The sequence below is a fragment of the Salmo salar genome, chromosome 01 (assembly GCF_965601325.2).
Source record: "Salmo salar chromosome 01, fSalSal1, whole genome shotgun sequence".
In the NCBI taxonomy this organism is placed as follows: domain Eukaryota; kingdom Metazoa; phylum Chordata; class Actinopteri; order Salmoniformes; family Salmonidae; genus Salmo; species Salmo salar.
In genome coordinates, this window is record NC_138291.1 from 140,889,181 (window position 1) to 140,913,814 (window position 24,634).

Sequence of the window (24,634 nt, forward strand, 5' to 3'; positions counted from 1 at the left end):
TGTGTATATTTCATATCATAGGAAAAGACACTGCATTCACACGGATTTGCAGGAAGTGGGCAGTTTGGATATATCACTAAAAGCCCAAATATATCATTGGTTTACTTTGACTAAAACAATGACTTATTTACTTAAATCATTGGGCAACATGAGTAGGCCTGGCCATCGTCTTTCTACTCGAAAAAGTGCATTTCTACTGGAGTGGGCGTTCAAACAATATTGTTTGTGATTTTAAATCAGTAACTGCAGTTAATAAGTAAAACATTTTCAGGGGGACTTTTATTCTGGAAAATAGCCGTATGATCACCTGGCCTTAATGCCGCTATGTTCACAATGCTAGGCCGTTCTTATTACACATCAGTGTGCTGGGCCGTGATTGGGAATTAACGGGCGTACTGTTGCAGTTATTTTAATCGCTTCGATCAAAACAGTGATTTATCGACTACACTTCAGGTAAGCAATATTTGTTTTATATATACCACTCATATCCCCAATTGTTTTTCTTTTTATGCAAGGGAAAGCTGCCTAGATAGCTAGTCACTATCTGAAATTCCGACAGGGAGGGACAGCAGGGAAGGAAGGCTTCGGGAATTACAGCCACTGGTCCAAAACAGAAACTAGGTAGCTAGCTGGTTATTATCTCTAATTTCGTTCTTATTCTCTAATGCAATGCATAAGTGGACGAGAACATATCACATGCTTTCAATAAAGCTAAACTGTTCAATCAAGTTGCTGCGAGTCAGTTTACTTGATTTCGCCAGAGCTTGCCCTAGGTGTGTCAGCTAGACAAGCAAGCGTCACACTTAGACCAGGATCTGTCATTACTCCCCTGTTCTAACCAGCTAATAGAAAACTATTAGAAGTAGCCTTTCTGCCATATCAGTCAAGAGCCATATAGCTTGATAGCTTCCAGCCATGAAGACTGGTTTACTAATCGTATTATGGAAGCCAGGGATGTGGAGAAATCCACCTACTTGGAGAGACTGACTCGTGTAAAGCCCAGCAAAGGCAAGCTGCATTTCTCCTCAGTAAAGCTGTCCTGTAACTGATGCTTTAGTCAGCTAGCTAGATATTTGACTAGCAATAATAGCAACCATTCCTTAATCCTCAGTCATTACTTGAACCGGTCTATCTATTTGACTTAGCCACCTATACTATTTATGGTCATCCGCGAGATTCGCTGAAAAGTAACAGTTCACTTGGTGTGTTATAATACGTTGATTACGATCTGGAAAGAGTCGTTTTACAGAGAGTTAATAGCAGCCAGACAGCATCATGCTCGCATTGTTTTGGTCTGACACCCCGAGGGGGAGGAGCGTCCCTGGGTACGTCACCACGCATCTGGCAAGGCCTTCTTTTTCACCTGGCTGGCTCCAGACCAGACTGGCCTTGTTGTTCAACCTGCATTTTGATAATGGGACTTGAATTTAGAAATGAATTGAATTGAGTTCAAAAGACTCGGTAGACCTAGACTTTGTGATAATATTCAGCTAGAGTCTTCCGCTGTTCCGTTATTCTACCATCCATGGCCATGTAATACTGGCTGGGTAATAATTTGTTAATAATGCAGCCCCATTAAGTGCACCGTCACTCCTTTCACACCCTCTTCACACACAGTCACACACCCGCCACAGTCATAGCTGATGTGTGATGAGTGTTCTGGCACCAAATGAGTGCTGTTCATTAGACGATGGATGGATAACTTGAAAATAAAAGTTGATGCACCTTTTTTTACTTTCGCGAGGGTTCACCTACCTCTTGCGGGAAAAGGCCTAGAAAGTATAAGGACTGTTACTTGGTTCATTGCGAACGGCGATGAGTTTACCCACCATTTTTCTAAAACCTCTACATCACTGGATGTGACGATGGTCAAACTCGTGTTGAGCTGCTTCCAGAAATTCACACAGTTCCTATAGTGTGTCCCCGCCCATAGGGAAGACAAGGAACAAGTAGCCAATGTTTCCCAGCTACATCCTGACTGGATGAGGGATGGGGCGGGAGACATCTCTACATAGAGGAGGGCTGTTCTTCTCTGCTCAGTTTATGACCATTTAGTCATGTCATTCTGGAGCTCTTAGTCACTAGTCAGGCCTGTCCAGAAACAAGCACCAGTCTTGAATTATAATGGAGTTATAATGATGCTGTTTCCTGTGTGTGTGTACACTGTAAGTGGGAAGTGTTTCTTGGTGGGTCTGGAATGTCTTGACTTCCTGTCAACTGTATATTTGGCCTTAAACTATGCTGCTTCCTGGCTAGAGGCCATTTTGTTCCTCTCTCTCTTCCCCTTTTCTGTCTGTCTCTTGTTCTCTCTCTTTCTCTCTCTCACCTCTCTCACCCTCTCACCCTGTCTGTCTGTCTGTCTGTCTGTCTGTCTGTCTGTCTGTCTGTCTGTCTGTCTGTCTGTCTGTCTGTCTGTCTGTCTGTCTGTCTGTCTGTCTGTCTGTCTGTCTGTCTGTCTGTCTGTCTGTCTGTCTGTCTGTCTGTCTCTCTCTCTCTCTCTCTCTCTCTCTCTTTCTCTTTCTCTTTCTCTCTTTCTCTTTCTCTTTCTCTCTTTCTCTTTCTCTTTCTCTTTCTCTTCTCTCCCTAACCCTATACTACTTCATAATGAATCACATGTCATTTTTGTGAACTTAATGAAATACAAATGAAATCTATTAAGAACTATTCTGTGTCTCGTGTCTCTCAGGCCTCGGCCTCAAGGTGGGGCAGAACAAAGTAGGTGGTGGGGCAGGAAGGCCTAGCCCCCCCATCCTGACAAGAGGCCAGCCCCAGCTTCTGCTCCAGTAGACCATAGCCTCTTCAGGACCAAGCAGGGACCATGAGCACAGGCAAGCCCAGTGGAATCAAGCCTCCCAGCAAGATAAGCAGGCCAACTGGATTACCCACACGCACCTCCCCTTCCTCTAGTAAGAATCAGCCGCAGGGCTCATTGTGTGTGTGTGTGTGTGTGTGTGTGTGTGTGTGTGTGTGTGTGTGTGTGTGTGTGTGTGTGTGTGTGTGTGTGTGTGTGTGTGTGTGTGTGTGTGTGTGTGTGTGTGTGTGTGTGTGTGTGTGTGTGTGTGTGTTGCTGCTGATGATGATGATGATTGTTTTTCCAGCTGCTCCAAAGCCTGTTCCTCCTGAGAAGTCTCCCACCCAGGATGGAGAAATAGACTACCAGGTGGGGGAGAAGGTGTGGGTCAACGGCAACAAGCCAGGATATGTCCACTTCCTGGGGGGCACGCAGTTTGCCCCAGGCCAGTGGGCCGGCATCGTCCTGGATGAGGCCATCGGAAAGAATGACGGGTCGGTGGCGGGGGTCCAGTACTTCCAGTGCGAGGACGGCAGAGGAATATTCACACGCCCCTCCAAGCTGACCAAGACGGCTATGCCAGAGATGGAGGCCAACTGTGGGCAGCCTAACCCTGGCGAGACAGGGGCAAACTCCCCTACCGCTGCTGCTGCTGGGGCTGCTAATACCACTGGTAACAGCACCAAGACACCGCTGAGCAGAACCATGACGGGCAGTGGGTCAGTGTCCAACCTCTCTGAGACAGACTCAGCCAAGAAGACCAGAAGAGAATTGAGACTGGGAGACCGCGTGCTGGTGAGTGTGTATGTGTGTGTGTTTGTGTGTGTGTGTGTGTGTGTGTGTTAGCTCACAGCTCTTGTTCCTTCTCTACCACCTCCCTCTCTATCTGTCTCTCCGTCTTTCTCGCTCTCTCTCCAGGTGGGAGGTAATAAGTCGGGGGTGGTGAGGTTCATGGGGGAGACAGAGTTTGCCAAGGGGGAGTGGTGTGGAGTGGAGCTGGACGAACCACTGGGGAAGAATGATGGAGCCGTGGCTGGATCCAGGTTAGATATGTGACACACAGGTTTATTATCAGTGGTTAAAGCTGTACCTGTAGAAAAAGTATTTTAAAAACAACGATAACGATTAAAAACATGTCCTTCTCTAAATATTCGAAATTCAGTGGTTTGAAAGTTTGACCTGTATCGAGAAAGTCTTAAAAATGATACGTGTTAAGAATCTGTCCTTCTCATGTGATTCAGGTGTGTTCTGGATTTTTGACATCCTCTGATATCTCTTTCAAATGCCTCCAGGTACTTCCAGTGCCTGCCGCGGTACGGCCTGTTTGCGCCGGTCCACAAGGTGAGTCGTATCGGCTTCCCCAGCACCCTGGCTAAAGCCAAGTCCTCCTCACGGAGACGCTCCACCATGAAGAGGAGTCCTAGCGGCTCCTCCTTGAGCTCCCTGAGCTCTGTCACCTCCTCTGTTAGTGGGAAACCCAGCCGCGCTGGCCTGGTAAGACACACACGAACACGCTACTGAAAATACACACGCACGCACACACACGCACGCACGCACGCACACACACACACACACACACACACACAGCGTCCTTTATCTTCTCCCTGCTCTCTCTTCTCTCCACTTGTATCCGTCTTATCTGAATGTGTCCTCTCTATCTCTTCCCCCCTAGCTGACCGAGACCTCGTCGCGGTATGCTCGTAAGATCTCTGGCACTACAGCGCTACAGGAAGCCCTGAAGGAGAAGCAGCAGCACATCGAGCAGCTATTGGCCGAGAGGGACATGGAACGTGGGGAGGTTGCCAAGGCAACCAGCCATGCTGGGGAGGTGCAGCAGGAACTGTCACTGCTCACGAAGGTTCAGGGGCAGGTGAGGGGAGAGAGCACAGACAACACACACACACACACACACACACACACACACACACACACACACACACACACACACACACACACACACACAGAAAAATACAATACACGTGGAATATCCATCTCCCACACATGCTTTATGTTGTTGACCTATAGCAAACCGTGTGTGTGTGTGTGTGTGTGTGTGTGTGTGTGTGTGTGTGTGTGTGTGTGTGTGTGTGTGTGTTAGTATGTTATGGAGATGGAGGCTAAGCTAGATCAACTGCGTGAACTGGTGGAGACAGCAGACAGAGACAAGGTGGAGCTGCTGAACCAACTGGAGGAAGAGAAGAGGTGGGTGTGTGTGTGTGTGTGTGTATGTGTGCGTGTGTGAGGGAGGGAGGGTAAATGAGAATTGTAGTCGATGGAGGGGTTTTATGGGTTGGTTAGGTCAATATTGTTCTCTATGTTAGTATTTCGAAGTGCATCGTTTGGAAAGCATTGCTGTTTTTAGATGCCTGGTATGGGATAGAGCCTGGGATGTTGGAGGAGAGAAGAGGATGACTCTTTCTACCTGTCTGACAGGAAAGTGGAAGACCTGCAGTTCACTGTGGAGGAAGCTTGCATCACTAAAGGTGACCTAGAGGTAAACAAATGACCCAGTACTCTGATTCTCTCACACACACACACACACACACACACACACACACACACACACACACACACACACACACACACACACACACACACACACACACACACACACACACACACAACACACACACACACCTGCTAACAGAACCCAGACAGTGTTATTTGAGATAGTGAAATACCACGTAGAGCTGATGTGATGGTGTTACATACACCGTTGTTACACCTTTCGTATTTCAACCCCGAATGAAACACTGATGCAGAATTCCTTCATATCAGCTACTTCATTTGGTCTGTCATGTACATCATTCCCTCCTCTGTACTATCATGACTCAACGTTTTGTTCTATGCCACACCCTTTGTACACTCAGAGTACAATGCTGGGTGTGTATTGTTAGGTTATAAATGAACCTATTAACATCAAGGACGATTAGTAAAGCTTCAACCAAGTTTATTCACCCATTGGGTCAATACAGCTGCATAAGACAAGGACATATTTCCACCAGTGGTAGTATATAAAGCCCAATGTGGGTGGAGTCTCCTCCTTCTCTCTAAACATTACATCTTTATTGCTAGGCAGGAAGTTAAGTGATACGGCAATAAACTGTTCCTTCTCCCTTAATGTAACCTGACCTCAACCCCTTTCCTCACTAATCCACAGCTCTCCACCCTTATCAGTGCCTGCCAACATGTGATCGTCTTCCCTGCACTCAGTACATTCCAAGCTTAATTGCCTCCACCATATACAGATTATCATTAACTTCTGGTCTAGACCCTCTCAGGACCATAGCACTCAATATTTCAATAGGATACCTGATAATTAACACTATTCCAAGTTTAGGAGTCAGAACCCAGAATCCATCAGTATAAAATATAGTTTCACCAGTTGACCAGGGCTCTCTCGTCATCTCTCATTGGTTAGCTCAAGTTCTCTCACTCATCTGATTGGTTACCTGAAGCTCTCTCACTCTCATCCGATTGGTTAGCTGAAAATCTTTTTCCTAGTCTCTCCTCAATATAGCTACTTGATAAATTTGATAACGTTCTGGTTCAGTAGCTCCAGCAGTTTGGGGATGTGCTTCTTTTTTTACCCTTATTCTCTACCCACTACAGTGTACATGTTGGCATGGTGGTGAGTTCTTTGTCCTCACAAAACTCTGCTTTTGATTGTGGCTTTTGCTGCTGTATTAATAAAAGTATTCACAGTGGGCCTGATGATATTCTTTTAGTTATCCACACATTCTTTCTTTCTTTCGTTCAATCATTCATTCAATTCAATTATTCATCTGATCATCTATTTCTTTAATGTCTTTCATTTCTCAGCTCTCATCAATTCACTCATTCATGAGTTCATTCATTTGTTTTCTTTTGCTATTTCATTTGCTCAATTATTATTTCTTCAGCCACTTTCCTCCGCCCAGTACCCTACCCTGAACTTTAGCCACTGTTACTAGCCCATTACCCTACCCTGAACTTTAGTCACTGTTACTAGCCCAGTACCCTACCCTGAACTTTAGTCACTGTTACTAGCCCAGCACCCTACCCTGAACTTTAGCCACTGTTACTAGCCCCGTACCCTACCCTGAACTTTAGCCACTGTTACTAGCCCAGTACCCTACCCTGAACTTTAGCCACTGTTACTAGCCCAGTACCCTACCCTGAACTTTAATCACTGTTACTAGCCAACTGGTACTCAACCCTGCACCTTAGAGACTGCTGCCCTATGTACATAGTTATTCAACACTGGTCACTTGAATAATGTTTACATACTGTTTTACCCACTTTGTATGCCACTTCGTATGCCTACCCACTTCGTATGCCAATGTTGTTGTTGTAAAGTGGGATTAAAAGGGATTTAATTGTCATTTTTTGTCAACGATCTACACAAAATACCCTGTAATGTCGAAGTGGAAGACACATTCTAAGATTTGGAATAAAAATCATGAAAACTAAAACACTAATATATCTTGATTAGATAAGTATTCAACCCCCTGAGTCAATCAATATATGTTAGAATCACCTTTGGCAGCGATTACAGCTGTAATCTTTCTGGGTAAGTCTCTTAAGAGATTTCCACACCTGGATTGTGCAACATTTGCCCATTATTATTTTCAAAATTCTTCAAGCTCTGTCAAATTGGATGTTGATCATTGCTAGACAACCATTTTCAGGTCTTGCCATAGATTATCAAGCAGATTTAATTCAAAGCTGTAACTTTGCCGCTCAGGAACATTTACTGTCTTCTCAGTAAGCAACTCCAGTGTAGATTTGGCCTTGTGTTTTAGGTTATTGTCCTGCTGAAAGGTGAATTCATCTCCCAGTGTCTGGTTGAAAGCAGACTGAACCAGGTTTTCCTCTAGGATTTTGCCTGTGCTTGGTCCATTCCACTTCCTTTTTATCCTGAAAAACTCCCCAAGCATGCGGATAACATGATGCAGGCGCCACTATGCTTGAAAATATGGAGAGTGGTACTCAGTAATGTGTTGTATTGTGTTGTATTAGATTTGACCCAAACATAAGACGTTGTATTCAAGACAAAAAGTGAATTGCTTTGCCACATTTGGTGCAGTATTTATTACTTTAGTGCCTTGTTGCAAAAAGGATGCATATATGCTTGCTTCTTTTCACTCTGTCAATTAGGTTAGTATTGTGGAGTAACTACAATGTTGTTGATCCATCTCCGGGCTACTGAGTTAGGAAGGACGCCTTTATCTTTGTAGTGACTGGTTGTATTGATACGCCATCCAAAGTGTAATTAATAACTTCACCATGCTCAAAGGGATATTCAATGTCTGCTTTTCTTTTTTACTCATCTACCAATAGGTGCCCTTCTATGCGAAGCATTGGGAAACCTCACTGGTCTTTGTGGTTGAATCTGTATTTGAAATTCACTGCTTGACTGAGGGACCTTACAGATAACTGTATGTGTGGGGTACAGAGATGAGGTAGTCATTCAAAAAACATGTTAAACACTATTATTGCACACAGAGTGAGTCTATGCAACTTATTATGTGACTTGTTAAGCAAATGTGTATTCCTGAAATGATTTAAGCTTGCCATAACAAAGGTGTTGAATACTTATTGACTCAAGATATTTCAGCATTTAATTTGTATTAATTTGTAAAAAAGAAAAGAAAAAACATAATTCCACCTTGACACTATGGGGTATTGTATGTAGGCCAGTGAAACAAAATCTCAATTTAATCCATTTTAAATTCAGGCTGTAACACAACAAAATGTGGAAAAAGTCAAGGGGTGTGAATACTTTCTGAAAGCACTGTATATTCTGTATTCTAGTCAAGGCTCATCCTATATAACTACTGCTGTACACACCTTTTCTATTCATATACTGTCCATAATGTCTATACACACCATCATATACATCTATATTTATATTCTGGACTCTGACATTCATTGCCGCTGAGAGAATCTTTTCTCCCCATGCTGCTGACGACTATTTCTGTCCGCTCATACAGGAGTAATAAAGGCCCAGTTCACTAATTTTGTAAAATAAAAGATGTAAATATATATGTATATAGTATATATACACTATTTATAGAAAAGTATGTGGACACCCCTTCAAATTAGTGGATTCGGCTATTTCAGCCGAATGCTGACAGGTGTAATAAATCGAGCACACAGCCATGTAATCTCCATAGACAAACATTGGCAGTAGAATGCCCTTACTGAAGAGCTCAGTGACTTTCAACCTGGATGCCACCTTTCCAACAAGTCAGTTCATCAAATCTCTGCCCTGCTAGAGCTGCCCGGGTCAACTGTAAGTGCTGTTATTGTGAAGTGGAAACATCTAGGAGCAACAACATCTCAGCTGCGAAGTGGTAGGCCACACAAGCTCACAGAATGGGACAGTAGCGCGTAAATAATTGCCTGTCCTCGGTTGCAACACTCACTACCGAGTTTCAAACTGCCTCTGGAAGCAATGTCAGCATTTGGACTCTGGAGCAGTGGAAACGCGTTCTCTGGAGTGATGAATCACGCTTCACCATCTGGCAGTCTGACGGACGAATCTGGGTTTGGCAGATGCCAGGAGATGCTACCTGCCCCAAGGCATAGTGCCAACTGTAAAGCTTGGTGGAAGAGGAATAATGGTCTGGGGCTGTTTTTCATGGTTTGGCTAGGCCTCTTAGTTCCAGTGAAGGGAAATCTTAATGCTACAGCATACAATGACATTCTAGACAATTCTGTGCTTCCAACTTTGTGGCAACAGTTTGTGGAAGGCCCTTTCCTGTTTCAGCATGAAAATGCCCCCGTGCACAAAGCGAGGTTCATACAGAAATGGTTTGTTGAGATTGGTGTGGGAGAACTTCACAGGCCTGCACAGAGCCCTGACCTCAACCCCATCAAACACCTTTGGGATGAATTGGAACGCCGAATTGGAATGTTCGAAGAGCAGGCGTCCACATACTTTTGGTCATGTACTGTGTATGTATATATATATATATATATATATATATATATATATATATATATATATATATATATATTTATCAGGGGGTGCTGCAGCACCCTCGAAACCCTTACTTCCCGCGGCTATGCTGAAATTTCTCATTGTAATATTCAATTCCTTTCTTTAAATTGTTTTGATTTTCGTTTATTGTTTGGTATTACTGCACTGTTGGAGCTAGGAAAATAAGCATTTCGCTACACCCGCGATAACATCTGCAAAAAATATGTCTACGCAACCAATCAAATTTGATTCGATTTTTACTTTCTTGTTATTACTTCATTTTTTCCACATCCATCGCCTTCTTATTAAGAGCTCTCTCATCTCTTCTTGGCACGCCTTTTCACTTCTCACATCCTTTCATCTTGTTTCTCGCCTCCGCACCCTCTCTTCCCCTTGCTCATGAAGAGGGTGATGTCACAAAGCCTTCATCTGTCTCTCTCTCTCTCTCTCTCTACCTCCCTCTGGCGCTTACAGAAGAGAAAGAAGGATAAAGCGATGATGTCACTGATTGCAAGATCTTGTCAAGAAAGTGTTCGAGCACTGGGAACCAAAGGGAAGACAACCGAATCCACCAGATGGAGCGGTCCTTAAAATAGATCCAGGCAGATCCATAAATACATTAGACAGAGTTTGGCAAACTCAATGAATCCAAGTTGCCAGACAAATGCTTAGAATGATTAGAACATTATCTTCATGTAACTCTTGGAGCCACCATGGAGGCAAGTTAGCAAAACTCTGTACTTCTGTGACTCAACCAACCAAAGACCCAAACAGAGGTAGTTTGGGTGGGGCTCAGTCTCATAGAGGTGAACTTTAGAGGGTTAGAGTCCTTTTATAATATTTAGGCGGTCTCAAATGGCACCGTATTCCCTATATGTCTCTTTATATGGGTCTGGTCATTGAGGATTTGGCTTAATAGAATCATTGGAATAGAATAGAACCCACTGGAATAAAACATTTGGCTCTCATTTGCACTTCCTACTTTCTGGTCTCTGCTATGACATCATCGTTTGCTATCCTTGTGTGTGGCATGGAGCTGGCATGTGATGCTGGTGTTGGTGTGTTCTCCTCTTCCTCCTCTTCCTCTCTCTGACTAACAGACGCAGACCAAACTGGAGCATGCCCACATTAAGGAGCTTGAGCAGAGCCTTCTGTTTGAAAAGACCAAAGCTGACAAACTGCAGAGGGACTTAGAGGACACTAGGGTAATACCATCATAGGCATCATATATCCGACATCATCGGGTAATACTTCTGGATCTAACGGTATTTTACGTTCTGGACACTGTAGGGTTGGGCGATATGTAGTGTGGATTAGTCATTAATCGCGATATGGCTGTGCGTGATATATTGTGTAGTTATTTTGCGATATCGATGTCCACAATCGTCTGGCCACAGCATTCCACAACGTTTCTCCTGCAAGCCCCAAACCCTCTGGAACAAAACGCTGTTCGCATGCTGCTGCACTAATGCCTGAGTCTCAACTGCACACTCTTACATTGCCTTGATACTGTTTTTCATATTGTAAATAAATTAGATTGGATTCATTTCGATATGTATTTTTGTCTGTATTGCCCAGTCCTACATCAAAGAAGCTGGAGGGGCTAGGGCTGGCCCTCTCTCCACTCTCTCCCCCCTTCATTCCCCAATTTTATTCTCCCTCCTCTCTTCCCTCCCCAGGTGGCCACAGTGTCTGAGCGGTCTAGGATCATGGAGCTGGAGAGAGAGGTGGTGGAGCTGCAGTTGAGACTACGGTCCTCCCAGCAGACAGAGGGTGCTGTGTCGCTGTCACCAGAGGAGCTCAGCGACCTCAAGGCCCGGGCCCAGTCCCAGGAGAAGAAGGTAGGGGGTATTATAGTACTGGTTAAAAAAACATCCCCTTAAACCCTCTGCCAGTGATGGGAGACTTCAGTATTGGCCTGCTGATTGTCCAGGCTTTAGATTGCAGCCCGGCTTTGGTTCCAGCCTGTCTGTGCAGGCATTTGTTCCAGCCCGGTCATACCCATAGTCTTTGCATTTACAGTCCTCTGGTTTTGCATCCCTTTTGACATTACAATGTCTCCCATCTGTCTTCCCCTTTCCAGATCAGTGAAATTAGTGTGGAGCTGGACAACAGGCAGGAACAGCTTCGCTCTGTGAAGGAGGACAAAATCTCCCTGGAACAGCAGCTAACCAGCCTGGTGAGACACATGCACACACACACACACACACACACACACACACACACACACACACACACACACACACACACACACAGAGACAGACACACACACACACACACACACACAGAGACAGACACACACACACACACACACACACACACACACACACACAGAGACAGACACACACACACACACACACACACACACACACACACACACACACACACACACACAGAGACAGACACACACACACACACACACACACACACACACACACACACACACACACACACACAGAGACAGACACACTCACACACAGTCATGATGACGAGAATCATTATCCTTCCCTGTGTAGCTCATGGAGAAAGAATGTTATTGCTCTCTAGTGACGTTTGTTGTGAAATTGTTTGTTTGTTGACCGTTTCAGAGACAGAAACTGGACGCTGCAGAGAAAGACAACAAGACGATGGCGCAAACCATGCATGGTAAACAGACATACAATAGAAACTTTCCACTGAAAGTTATTTTGAATGAAGGAGTAGGCTTAATCTGGGTTCGGGAAACCGGCCCTATGAGAGGTGCTGGTAAAGATTCATTATGAAAAGTGAAACTATCTCTACGGCTTTTGTTGCAGAGCTGGAGAAGAGAGTGGAGCAGGCGGGAAAAGAGAGGGAGGCACAGAGAAAAGAGAACCAACGCACAGAGGAAGAGCTTCAGGATAGACTGACGCAGGTGTGTGTGTGTGTGTGTGTGTGTGTGTGTGTGTGTGTGTGTGTGTGTGTGTGTGTGTGTGTGTGTGTGTGTGTGTGTGTGTGTGTGTGTGTGTGTGTGTGTGTGTGTGTGTGTGTGTGCATGTGTGTGGACAGGTAAAGAAACGTGTGTATGCAATGTTTGTAGCGCGACGTATGCATGAAAACAGCAGCTGCGACACGCAAAGGTCACAGTATGTTCTTTCATCCAGGCCCGCTGAACCCGAGCTACATCTCTGAGGCTGAAGCTATAGCTTAACGATGAACAACATGAATATATGACTCACACACACACACACACACACACACACACACACACACACACACACACACACACACACACACACACACACACACACGAACGTCACTAACTTTTACCCGTGTGGCTTTAAAATGCAGCGAGGCGTCTCTTTCATGTAATGTTTACGTAATTAAATAAGTTAACGTACCAAAATGCTTAATTAATTAACATCGACACATTATTTCATTCAATTTTCATAACATTTTTGAAAAGTCGTTCTTGTGGATTTAGACATCTTTTAGATGTAAAATGATAGTTTTAATCAAAAGTTAGTTATCGATCAAAATAAATTCTAGAATTTTGATATGTTTACGAAACATGTCCCCTCCCCCAGGCTGCTGAGTCGTCAGAGAGGACCACCCACTCCGTGGAGCAGCTGACCAATGAGAAGACAGCGCTGGAGGCTCAGGTGAGGAAAAGGGGACAGGGCTCAGGTGAAAAGTCAGCTTGTCATGTCGCTGATGCAAAGCGGGCTTTAATGTGGTCATACGTGTGCTTATGTAAGCTGTGTGGTGTGTGTGTAGGGCCACGCGCATGTGTGTCTGTGTGCATAGCCCAAGGGTCTTGTAATTTATATTCACTTGAGTATTACAGCATGGACGTATGAGTACTGGTCACCACATAGACCCAGTCTTGCATAAAATACTCCTGGTCATCTCTTGTTCTCTCTCTCTCTTACATATTTTTCTCAGTCCCTTGGCCACTTTGTTGCAGTTGCTCTTTACTGCCCTCTTTTCGGACATCTCTGGTATTACCGCTCTCTTCCTCATCGCTCTCTTCATCCGTCCCCTCTTTCTCTCTCTGTCGATGTAGCTTTTTTTGGTCATCCTTAGGCTCTATCCCCCCCCCCCCCCTTCTCTCTGGACATAGTGACCCAGCCAGGCAAGCTGTGTCTGTATGCTCCAGATGGTCAGTCTGATGACTGCAGGGAAACAGATTAGAGGGGCACACACACACTTAATCTGTGGAGTGAATTGCTTTGTGAGTGTGAGTGACTGTGGGTGTAGTTTCCAGTTAGATCTGAACTGAGCCATTCCTACTGTTCTACTGTCCTAATCTAGTAATGAACCCTTAGTAACCCTCCCTAATTCCTATCGCTCACACTTAGTGTTTTTCCTACCAATAACACTACCCAGGCAGGGTGGGATGCCTAGCAAGGCAGGCAGAGGCTAAAAGGAGAAGTTAAACAGGTCCTTCTTGAAGAGGGCTCAGATGAGGTGCTTCCGTAGCTCAGTTGGTAGAGCTTAGTACTTGCAACCCCAGGGTTGTGGGTTCAACTCCCATGGGGGACCAGTATGAAAATATATGCACTAAGTACTGCAAGTCACTCTGGATAAGAGCATCTGCTACAATGTAATGAGATTATAAAAATGTTCTGAAAATCACTTTAAATAGAGATGCTGGTGGAGTGGTTTTAGTTTTGTGGAGGGTGCTTAGCCACTCTCTCTCAAACTCACAGTCAATGTTATTCTAACACAGGCTATTCTAAGTGCTGCGATGCTCTTACTGCCTCTCCTCCCCTCCCTCTCCTCTGCACCCGCAGGCTGTGATGTAATCAGGCACATGTTAGTGTGAGTCACAGCGGCAGTTTGGCTGTGTGTTGACCATGCATGGCTGACCAGAACATTACATTACTTGTACACATTCATATGTAGGATTTGGGGCTGTGACGTCTTGGAATTTAAGGTTATGGTAATTGGCCAGTCCAGTGTGCACGTCACTGATATAACCATTCAGAAAAGGGGAGCTCATTCATTCTGTTTGTACACTTGTTTACATAGATATGCTTATTAATAAAACCTATTTGAAACAAGTCATTACACTTCCTTGTTATCATGGTATTACAATATGATTATTCAGGGTAAATATTAATCATTCAATTAAGAAATGCCAGGTTGGAGAGGATCTGTCACGTTTCCGTATTGACACAACATTAACGGAGTCAAAATAAAGATATGAGCCTACCTTGTCCTTGTCTGTTGGCTTTTCTGCAGATAAAACCATTTAATACAGATCCTATTTTGACGCACAAAACCATTCAAACGAAGTCCGATGGGTTTTCTCCCACTTTTCCCGAAATATTTGCATAACGTCACTAACCCTGCTGCTGCGGTCATTCGACAGCAGTGGCGTATGTTCCTCAAAGAGAGGACGCCGTAATGAGAGAAATCATGTAGCCTACTGAAAACAGGCCTTTTACAATATTAAATCATGACAGCATTTGATTCTTATTAAAGAGATGGAGTCCAGACATGCTACTTTAGGAAACTTTCTGGAAACTTTAGGAAACTCACACATGCACACCCACGTAAAAGCACCCGTCAATCAAAGCCACCAGCGTATGTCAGACATTAGCAAATATTCTCATTTCCTTTAATTAGCTAATGTTGCGTAAAATGTTGTGTAAAATGGGTGCCAATCCTCTTCAATCTGGCATGGTCTAATTTGATAAGGAATCTTTTCTCAATTTATAGACTATTCAACCCTGATCAGGCCCGGCGGGCCCTGGCCGAAATGCCGCCATAAGCAAGACCCCAAAAAATGGCCTGTTCCTATCCCTGTTAAGTAGAACAGTAGCCTAGGCTATACAGTTTCCACCTACAATGCACTTTTGTGAATGCCCATGTGGTAGCCTACCATTTGTAAAACAGGCCATTTACAGTGTATCTCTGTCATTTGGTCACATTCATTTCTGTTAAGGCACGTATTAATAACAGTAATTTACCGTTCTCATTCTCAGAGCGGAAATGTTGTCTGCAGAGTTCACAACCTGCTACACTTGTGAGAAACAAGTTCTGGTTTATTTCACACCATCATTTACGTGTTCCACGTGAGCAATGAGCATGTGTCTGGTTTCTCTGTCCTGTTGCTGACGTAGCGCGCGCGGCTGGGCTGGTTTCTCGCAAATGTCAAATGTAGGAAAGTACCCAGCTGTGCTTTTCAGTCATTTTTTCTTCACCTCACATAGTAAATCAACAAAGTTTTTTTTCTTCATCCATTCAAATTATAATAGTTCCTCACAGTATTTAAACAATCTTTCCAACACTCTCCCCCTCGATAATACGTGTCGCTGATAACTAGGTTATGGACATGATGCGTGTATTGGTTTCTATTTGAATGATTGTACATGTACAATCTTCATACTATAACATAGCTGTCCCTGTCATACTTTCCTTGCCAATTCATTATCTTATAGCCTACTTTCAGTAATGCCTAAAGTAGGCCTAGATTTTTAATACGTTTTAAAGGCCTGGAAATGTGCATTGTATAAAATGAACTCTAATCTTTTTTTACTGAAGTGTTTAGTTTATAAATTCGACCACAAGCACACATAAAACGTCAAAAAGCCATATGTGTAAATTAGTCAAATCATGGAGGATAACACACAATAAAGTCTGGGTCTTGTTTCCATGGTGGTCCTCTTGAAACAAGATGGCTAGACAAGATCCAACATGGTTGAACACAACATGACAGCGAGATAATGAAACAAAATCAAAGAAGAACATCTGCAGTTAGGGGGTGGGTTCTATAGCTCTAAGTTAACTCTCTAAGTGCCATAGCCTATAGCCCTAAGTTAACTCTCTAAGTGCCATAGCCTATAGCTCTAAGTTAACTCTCTAAGTGCCATAGCCTATAGCTCTAAGTTAACTCTCTAAGTGCCATAGCCTATAGCCCTAAGTTAACTCTCTAAGTGCCATAGCCTATAGCCCTAAGTTAACTCTCTAAGTGCCATAGCCTATAGCCCTAAGTTAACTCTCTAAGTGCCATAGCCTATAGCCCTAAGTTAACTCTCTAAGTGCCATAGCCTATAGCCCTAAGTTAACTCTCTAAGTGCCATAGCCTATAGCCCTAAGTTAACTCTCTAAGTGCCATAGCCTATAGCCCTAAGTTAACTCTCTAAGTGCCATAGCCTATAGCCCTAAGTTAACTCTCTAAGTGCCATAGCCTAGCGCTCCACACCCCCGCACATCTAGCAGATTAGCTGCTCGAGCATTAAAGGACAGTTGGAAAGAAGAGGAGATGTATAACATTTAATACACAGACTAAGTTAGAAAAACAATTGCCTATAAACGTTAGTAAACACTCCCGCCATTAGGTCAAGTTTATCTACATTAAAATAAAGAAAAGAAAAAATCCTAAAATGAATGTAGGCCTATGTAAACGGTTATGATGGTTATTTTATTTTCGTGATGGGCTTCATCCGTAACTGTCAGCTACACGTTATTCAATCACTGTCACAGCCCTAGTAGGATACTGCATATCCATGTCATATCCATGTCAATCACTGTCACAGCCCTAGTAGGATACTGCATATCCATGTCATATCCATGTCAATCACTGTCACAGCCCTAGTAGGATACTGCATATCCATGTCATATCCATGTCAATCACTGTCACAGCCCTAGTAGGATACTGCATATCCATGTCATATCCATGTCAATCACTGTCACAGCCCTAGTAGGATACTGCATATCCATGTCATATCCATGTCAATCACTGTCACAGCCCTAGTAGGATACTGCATATCCATGTCATATCCATGTCAATCACTGTCACAGCCCTAGTAGGATACTGCATATCCATGTCATATCCATGTCAATCACTGTCACAGCCCTAGTAGGATACTGCATATCCATGTCATATCCATGTCAATCACTGTCACAGCCCTAGTAGGATACTGCATATCCATGTCAATCACTGTCACAGCCCTAGTAGGATACTGCATATCCATGTCATATCCATGTCAATCACTGTCACAGCCCTAGTAGGGTACTGCATATCCATGTCATATCCATGTCAATCACTGTCACAGCCCTAGTAGGATACTGCATATCCATGTCATATCCATGTCAATCACTGTCACAGTCCTAGTAGGATACTGCATATCCTTGTCAGTTATATGAAACAACAGTATTGGTCTGAACATACAGTGATGGCTATTTTATCACTTTGAAAAGAAACCTATATGATTGGCTGATCTCTGAGAGGGAAACTTTAAGATTGGGAAAGGGGGATACCTAGTCAGTTGTACAACCGAATGCCTTCAATTGAAATGTGTCTTCCGCATTTAACCCAACCCCTCTGAATCAGAGAGGTGCTGAGGGCTGCCATAATCGACATCCACGTCTTTGGCACCCGGGGAACAGTGGGTTAACTGCCTTGCTTAGGGGCAGAACGACAGATTTTTACCTTGTCAGTTGGGGATTTGATCCAGCAACCTTTCGGTTACTGGCCCAACGCTCTAACCACTAGATTGGCTGATCTTTGAGAGGGAAACTTTATGATTGGCTGATCTAAATCTGTGTGTGCTCCAGAAACAGAGATGTTGCTAATGGAAGTGGAGGGAGGCAACCCTCTCTTTACCTTTTACCTTTATGCAGGGCAATATATAGACATAATATAGAGGTATAACAGAGCCAGACATGTAGAGCTCTATAGAGCTACCTTTATGGATCACAACGGTTGACCTTTCAGTCAGTCAACTTGGGACGTTGAAGGGTGATCGAGTGAAGCGTTTTCTGACAGACAGCGAACGAAGCATGAAGATGGGACCAGTAGAGTCCAGCAGAGATTGGAGGTGTCTCTGTGTGTGTCTGCGTGCATCCGTGACTAAGTGAGTGAGTGAGAGATTATGAACCTCTGTGAGTGAGTGTGAGTGAGCAATATTGTGTGTGCCAGAAAGAGAGAGAGTGAAAAAGGGAGAGAGAGATAGTGTGTGTGTGTGTAGGCTTGAGCGATATACCGTATACCAGGGTATTTAGACATACCGATGGTATGATTTTCAATATCACCTTGTGGGGGCTGCGGGGTGTGTGTTATAACTATACGTTAACTATCTAAGATGTGTCAGATCAATTATATCCAGCTCAGGGCTCTAGCCAGCTATGCATTTGGCTTGCTAACTTGCTAGCTAAGTGGCTAGATGTCAAGATCAAACTTCTTGGTTACAGCAGAGACATTCAATCCCCTCCTGGATCAAGATCCCTGTTGCCTAAATAGTTTTGTGCTTAAAATAAATGAATAAATATATATTTATTTTTATTTAACATTTATTTAACTAGGCAAGTCAGTTAAGAACAAATTCTTATTTATAATGATGGCCTACACCGGCCAAACCCTAACCCGGACGACGCTGGGCCAATTGTGCGCCGCCCTATGGGACTGCCAATCACGGCCGTTTGTGATACAGCCCAGGATCGAACCAGGGTCTGTAGTGACGTCTCTAGCACTGAGATGTACTGCCTTAGACCGCTGCGCCACTACAGGACCAGTCAAAAGTTTTGACACCTACTCATTCAAGGGTTTTTCTTTATTTTTACTATTTTCTACATTGTAAAATAATAGTGAAGACATCAAACCTATGAAATAACACATATGCAATCATGTAGTAACCAAAAAAGTGTTCACACTCTTGGCATTCTCTCAACCAGCTTCACCTGGAATGATTTTCCAACAGTCTTTAAGGAGTTCCCACATATGCTGAGCACTTGTTGGCTGCTTTTCCTTCATTCTGCGGTCCAACTCATCCCAAACCTTCTCAGTTGGGTTGAGGTCGGGTGATTGTGGAGGCCAGGTCATCTGATACAACACTCCATCACTCTCTTTCTTGGTCAAATAGCCCTTACACAGCCTGGAGGTGTGTTGGATAATTGTCCTGTTGAAAAACAAATGATAGTCCCACTAGGCGCAAACCAGATGGGATGGCGTATCTCTGCAGAATGCTGTGGTAGCCATGCTGGTTAAGTGTGCCTTGAATTCAAAATAAATCACAGACAGTGTCACCAGCAAAGCACCCTCACACCATTACACCTCCTCCTCCAAGCTTCACGGTGGGAACCACACATGCGGTTGGAACCAAAAATCTCATATTTGGACTTATCATACTGTCACGTAGAGTAGGCCAGAAGGCTAAACTGAAAAACCTAACTATCAACTAAAACGATGGCAGAGCCGCAAAAGTACTTCTGTGCAAGGGTGTTTATTTACATAGTGAATCCGGAAGAAAAACAACAGTACTGCCATCCAAAGTATACATTATGGGGACAGCTTAAAAACAATGCTACCCCATCAACAGCACAATCCAAAATGGTCCCCCCCTTTGAACTGAAAGAGAGGCTCCTTTTGTAGGGGAAGCCCCTCCCATCAGAACATACCAAGCACTAATTAATTAAGCTTCTCTTGGGAGGGAATTTGACCTGCACACGGACCACAGAGCCCTGACCTGGATCCAGACCATGAAGGAACGGAATTCTCGTGTGACCAGGTGGTATCTGGAGCTCCAGCCCTTCAGGTTCTGTGTCCGTCACAAGGCAGGAAAAGAAAATGTCACGGCGGACTACCTATCCTGAACCTGGTTGCTTCAGGAGAGGAGGAAGGTAATGTGCCTTCCTGCTCCGTTATCAGCTACGTTAACAATGTGGGTCGACACACAAGTTAACGTAGCTGATAACGGAGCGGGGAGGCGCGATGAGTGTGTGTGTGTTAGTGTACCAAACGCTGCCCACGGCCAGTGACGGACTTCTCCGTCACACATACCAAAGGACAGATTTCCACCGGTCTAATGTCCATTGCTTGTGTTTCTTGGCCCAAGCAAGTCTCTTCTTATTATTGGTGTCCTTTAGTAGGGGTTTCTTTTCAATAATTCAATCATGAAGGCCTGATTCACGCAGTCTCCTCTGAACAGTTGAAGTTGAGATGTGTCTGTTACTTGAACTCTGTGAAGCATTTATTTGGGCTGCAATTTCTGAGGCTGGTAACTCTAATGAACTTATCCTCTGTAGCAGAGGTAACTCTGGGTCTTCCTTTCTTGTGGTGGTCCTCATGAGAGACAGTTTCATCATAGAGCTTGATGGTTTTTGCGACTTCACTTAAAAAAAGTTCAAAGTCCTTGAAATGTTCCCGGATTGACTGACCTTCATGTCTTAAAGTAATGATGTCTTAAAGTCATTTCTCTTTGCTTATTTGAGCTGTTCTTGCCATAATATGGACTTGGTCTTTTACCAAATAGAGCTATCTTCTGTATACCAACCCTACCTTGTCACAACACAACTTATTGGCTCAAACGCATTAACAAGGAAAGAAATTCCACAAATTAACTTTTAACAAGGCACACCTGTTGATTGAAATTCATTCCAGGTGACTACCTCATGAAGCTGGTTGAGAGAATGCCAAGAGTGTGCAAAGCTGTCATCAAGGCAAAGGGTGGCTACTTTGAAGAATCTCAAATATGAAATATATTTTGATTTGTTGAACACTTTTTTGGTTACTACATGATTCCATATGTGTTATTTCATAGTTTTGATGTCTTCATTATTGTTCTACAATGTAGAAAATAGTAAAAATAAAGAAAAACCCTGGAATGAGTAGGTGTCTCCAAACTTTTGACTGGTACTGTATAGTTGAAATAAATATTGCCCTTGTGTGCACTTCCGGTAATACCGTATACCCTGGTATGTTACAGAAACAGTATGACGGTATGAAAATCTGGATACCACCCAACCCTAGTGCGTGTGTGACTGTGTGTGTGTGTGTGTGTGTGTGTGTGTGTGTGTGTGTGTGTGTGTGTGTGTGTGTGTGTGTGTGTGTCAGAGAGAGAGAGAGCAGCAGAGGGTGGGGGTGGGTGAGGGAGGAGGAACCTGTTGGGATTTACATAACGAAGGCGCTGCTCCTCGCTTTAGTACACGCGACCACGTGTGTGTGAGCTAGCTAGCGAGCGTGTACCCAGGCAACAAACACACACACACACACGCCTTCGCTCTCTTTCTCTCTGCCGTGCGCTGTAGGGGGTGGGAGCTGATGGTTTATTGATGGGGAGTCTGCGTTAGTGTGTGTGCTACTGGGAGAGAACACTGGGGAAAGATAGGGTACAGTATTGACATTAGGAAAGATAGGGACTGTTCTGCCACTGGGACAGACAGACTAGAGACCAGTACTGGGAGAGAGCGAGAGCTCTGACAGAGGGACCACACTGTAGGGTAGAGCAGCGGATGTGGCTGCTCTGCGCCGGGTCTATCCAGGCACAATCTACTCTCACTACCAGGTAAACACAGCTGTTTTGTTCCTCGCACATCAGGTTTCTTATATGTTTGTGTCATCTTTCAAATGGACAGGGGATGTTTTAGCTGATTCTTTTTGAGTCTGTATTTCAAGCTGTATTCCAGCTGTTCGGGGAGGACTTGTTCTTGAGTGGTAATTGAGGGAGGATGAGTGAGGACGATTTGAATCTGAAAGTGCAGGAGGTTACTGATTTAGATGGTTGTATTTTCAGGAAGAGATGGTCGTTTGCGGCCTTTGGGACTGAGGATGAGCGCTTAAGTTTGCTGTCTGGTTGTTTGTATGCTGTCGGCTGTGCGTGTCTGCGTGTGTGTGTGTGTGCGTGTGTGTGTGTGTATGCTAGTATTCTATAGATATGGAGTCTGTCTTCAGACAGATGTTATTAGATTATCCGGTCTAACATTGCTGTGCTCTTATCCTCTGAGGATACTAGTTGAACATCTGTCACGTACACAAACAAGCTGTGAAATGTCCCAGTGTCAGAGCAGCATCCTCAATCTGACTGCTTCAAATCAGGCTACAGAGTACGGAGATCTTCTTCTCTGTGTGTTGTGTGCGTTTGTTAGTATGTGACACCTCCATGGACTAGTTCAGAGTTCTGTCATGTAAACCGACTCACTTTAAGGTAGAGGTCTTCACAGGTCCAAAAAGCTTTTCTCTCCGGTCCGGGTCGGGTCCTGTTTGATGGACATGGAGTACAGCTCCCGACCATGGCTCTGCATAGACTTTGGTCCAACCGGGTTGGGTCTAGGTCTGGTTGTCGTCGGGTCCGTTCGGTTTCGGGTCTAATTCGGGTCCGGGTCAACTTTTTGTACCCGAGAAGATCTGTACTCTAAAGCATCCTGGATCGGTTACTCACATGTCAACCAGATACAGATACTGTAGAGGTGATAATAGCTTTGACAAAATGTTAACATGCAACACGACACACAGCACATGACTTACAGTAAGAGATTGCATTCAGGATTGCGCTCCATCTGCCATGGATCGGTTACTCACATGTAAAGCCAGATGATTGGAGATAATAAAATAAAAAAATACACTAGAAATATATCTACTTTATGTTAAAACGCAACCAAACAGACAGCACGCCAGCACATGACTTACGTGCTACGGAACTTTTTTTATTCCGTGCCGGCAGCAGTACTGTAGCAAAGAAAAACATTGATTCCGAAGCCGTGTTGATGTCCAGTAAATGAATTATTGACATGGTCACACGCACTCACATACTGTACACTGCCACAATGGGACTCTAGTCTAGGGGAAGCATAACAACAGAAGAGGGGTTGTTCATTGCTAGTCAACATGTCCTCACTTCTCTGGTGGAAGTTTCCACTTGTTTACCTGACATCCAAAAGGGAAAAGTGTCTGTGATATGTTTGCTTTGACAAGTATAAGAGTTCATTTGAATATAAATCCTACAAACCAAGATGTTGCATCCCATGAGCTATTTTTATGCCATATTGTTTAGAAATAGGAGTGGGAGTAAGAACAAACAGAATGCTTAAAAAGAATGTTTGACTCATGATTTGAACGCTCATGGTTTGATCCCCCCCTGTGCTGCTGTCCCTTTAGAAATGAACATGATCTTTTCAGTCATTATCATCATCTCTGCATGGTCTCTAACGCCTCAGAGGATCCATCTCCTCCCAAATGGGGATTTAAGTGGCCATGATCTTTTTCTGATGAGCTGGGAATAAAGAAACGAAATAATGCTAGAAGTAGGGAAACAGAGATATCTAGTTCGCTGCCTGCATTCAACCGAAATGTGTCTTCCACATTTAACCCGGCTCCTCTGAATCAGAGAGGTACGGGGGACTGCCTTAATCGACATCTGGGAGCAGGTTTTTTTGGGGGGTTTAACTGCCTTGCTCAAGGGCAGAACGAACAATTGTTCCAGCTTGGGGATTCAAACCAGTGACCATTCGGTTACTGACCCAACACTCTTAACCGCTAGGCTACCTGCCGCCCAGGCGAAGTGATTTAATCCCTCGCACACTTATGGCACTGTGCGTATGTTTGGCAGACAGCTTATATGATGAGTAATGGTGCTGGTCTTTGTGTACCGAGGAAACGGCTGTTTCAGTGGAGCAGAGTAACTCGGCAGTGTGTCTTCGTGTTAATGTTCGCGACTAAGACTGTTAGAGAGGCGTGAAGAAGAGACGGCTTTATCTGTTTACTGTTTACTGTGTGTCTAAGTCTCTCTCTCTCTCTCCTCTCTGTCTCTCTCCCTCCTTTCATCCTTCTTTTCCGTCCGTGTGTCATTCTCCAGCTCGAGGCGCTGAAACAGCAGAATTCCAAATTCCAGGAAGAACTCAGTCTCTCGCAGGAGCGGAGCACCTCGGAAAACCAGCGCATCGGAAATCTGTGCAAGGAAATGTGAGTACGACCGAAGGTTATTATGCTTGCTCTTTGGGTGATCTAATCTCTGTGTGAATGGCTGAAACCAGCATATTGGAATGTTCAAGGAAATGTTCAAGAAGAAATGGGAATTCCATGCATGGACGTGAGTATGGCTGACGGTTGGTTCCTCAGCTGATACCGTGGTATTCAGCGTTCAAATTATGCACTGACTACAAGCTGACCCTCGAAACAGACAGCCGACCAACAT

General features: G+C 44.2%; 1 protein-coding gene across 2 annotated transcripts in view; it reads left to right on the plus strand.

Annotated features, from left to right (window-relative positions):
* Positions 1–263: 263 nt before the first annotated feature.
* The window catches only part of clip1b (CAP-GLY domain containing linker protein 1b), a 34,718-nt gene continuing 10,347 nt past the window's right edge, over positions 264–24,634 (plus strand). Inside the window, exons 1-15 of one of the 2 annotated variants that reach the window (XM_045688934.2) lie at positions 264–453; positions 2,687–2,906; positions 3,099–3,586; positions 3,710–3,834; positions 4,084–4,285; positions 4,464–4,661; positions 4,890–4,993; positions 5,225–5,285; positions 10,859–10,963; positions 11,438–11,599; positions 11,842–11,937; positions 12,347–12,404; positions 12,554–12,651; positions 13,304–13,378; positions 24,296–24,402. In XM_045688934.2, the coding sequence (XP_045544890.1) occupies positions 2,819–2,906; positions 3,099–3,586; positions 3,710–3,834; positions 4,084–4,285; positions 4,464–4,661; positions 4,890–4,993; positions 5,225–5,285; positions 10,859–10,963; positions 11,438–11,599; positions 11,842–11,937; positions 12,347–12,404; positions 12,554–12,651; positions 13,304–13,378; positions 24,296–24,402 (1,967 nt within the window). In that variant the 5' untranslated portion in view covers positions 264–453; positions 2,687–2,818. The remainder of the gene's footprint in view (positions 454–2,686; positions 2,907–3,098; positions 3,587–3,709; positions 3,835–4,083; positions 4,286–4,463; positions 4,662–4,889; positions 4,994–5,224; positions 5,286–10,858; positions 10,964–11,437; positions 11,600–11,841; positions 11,938–12,346; positions 12,405–12,553; positions 12,652–13,303; positions 13,379–24,295; positions 24,403–24,634) is intronic. The other variant, XM_045688938.2, reaches the window with a different exon arrangement.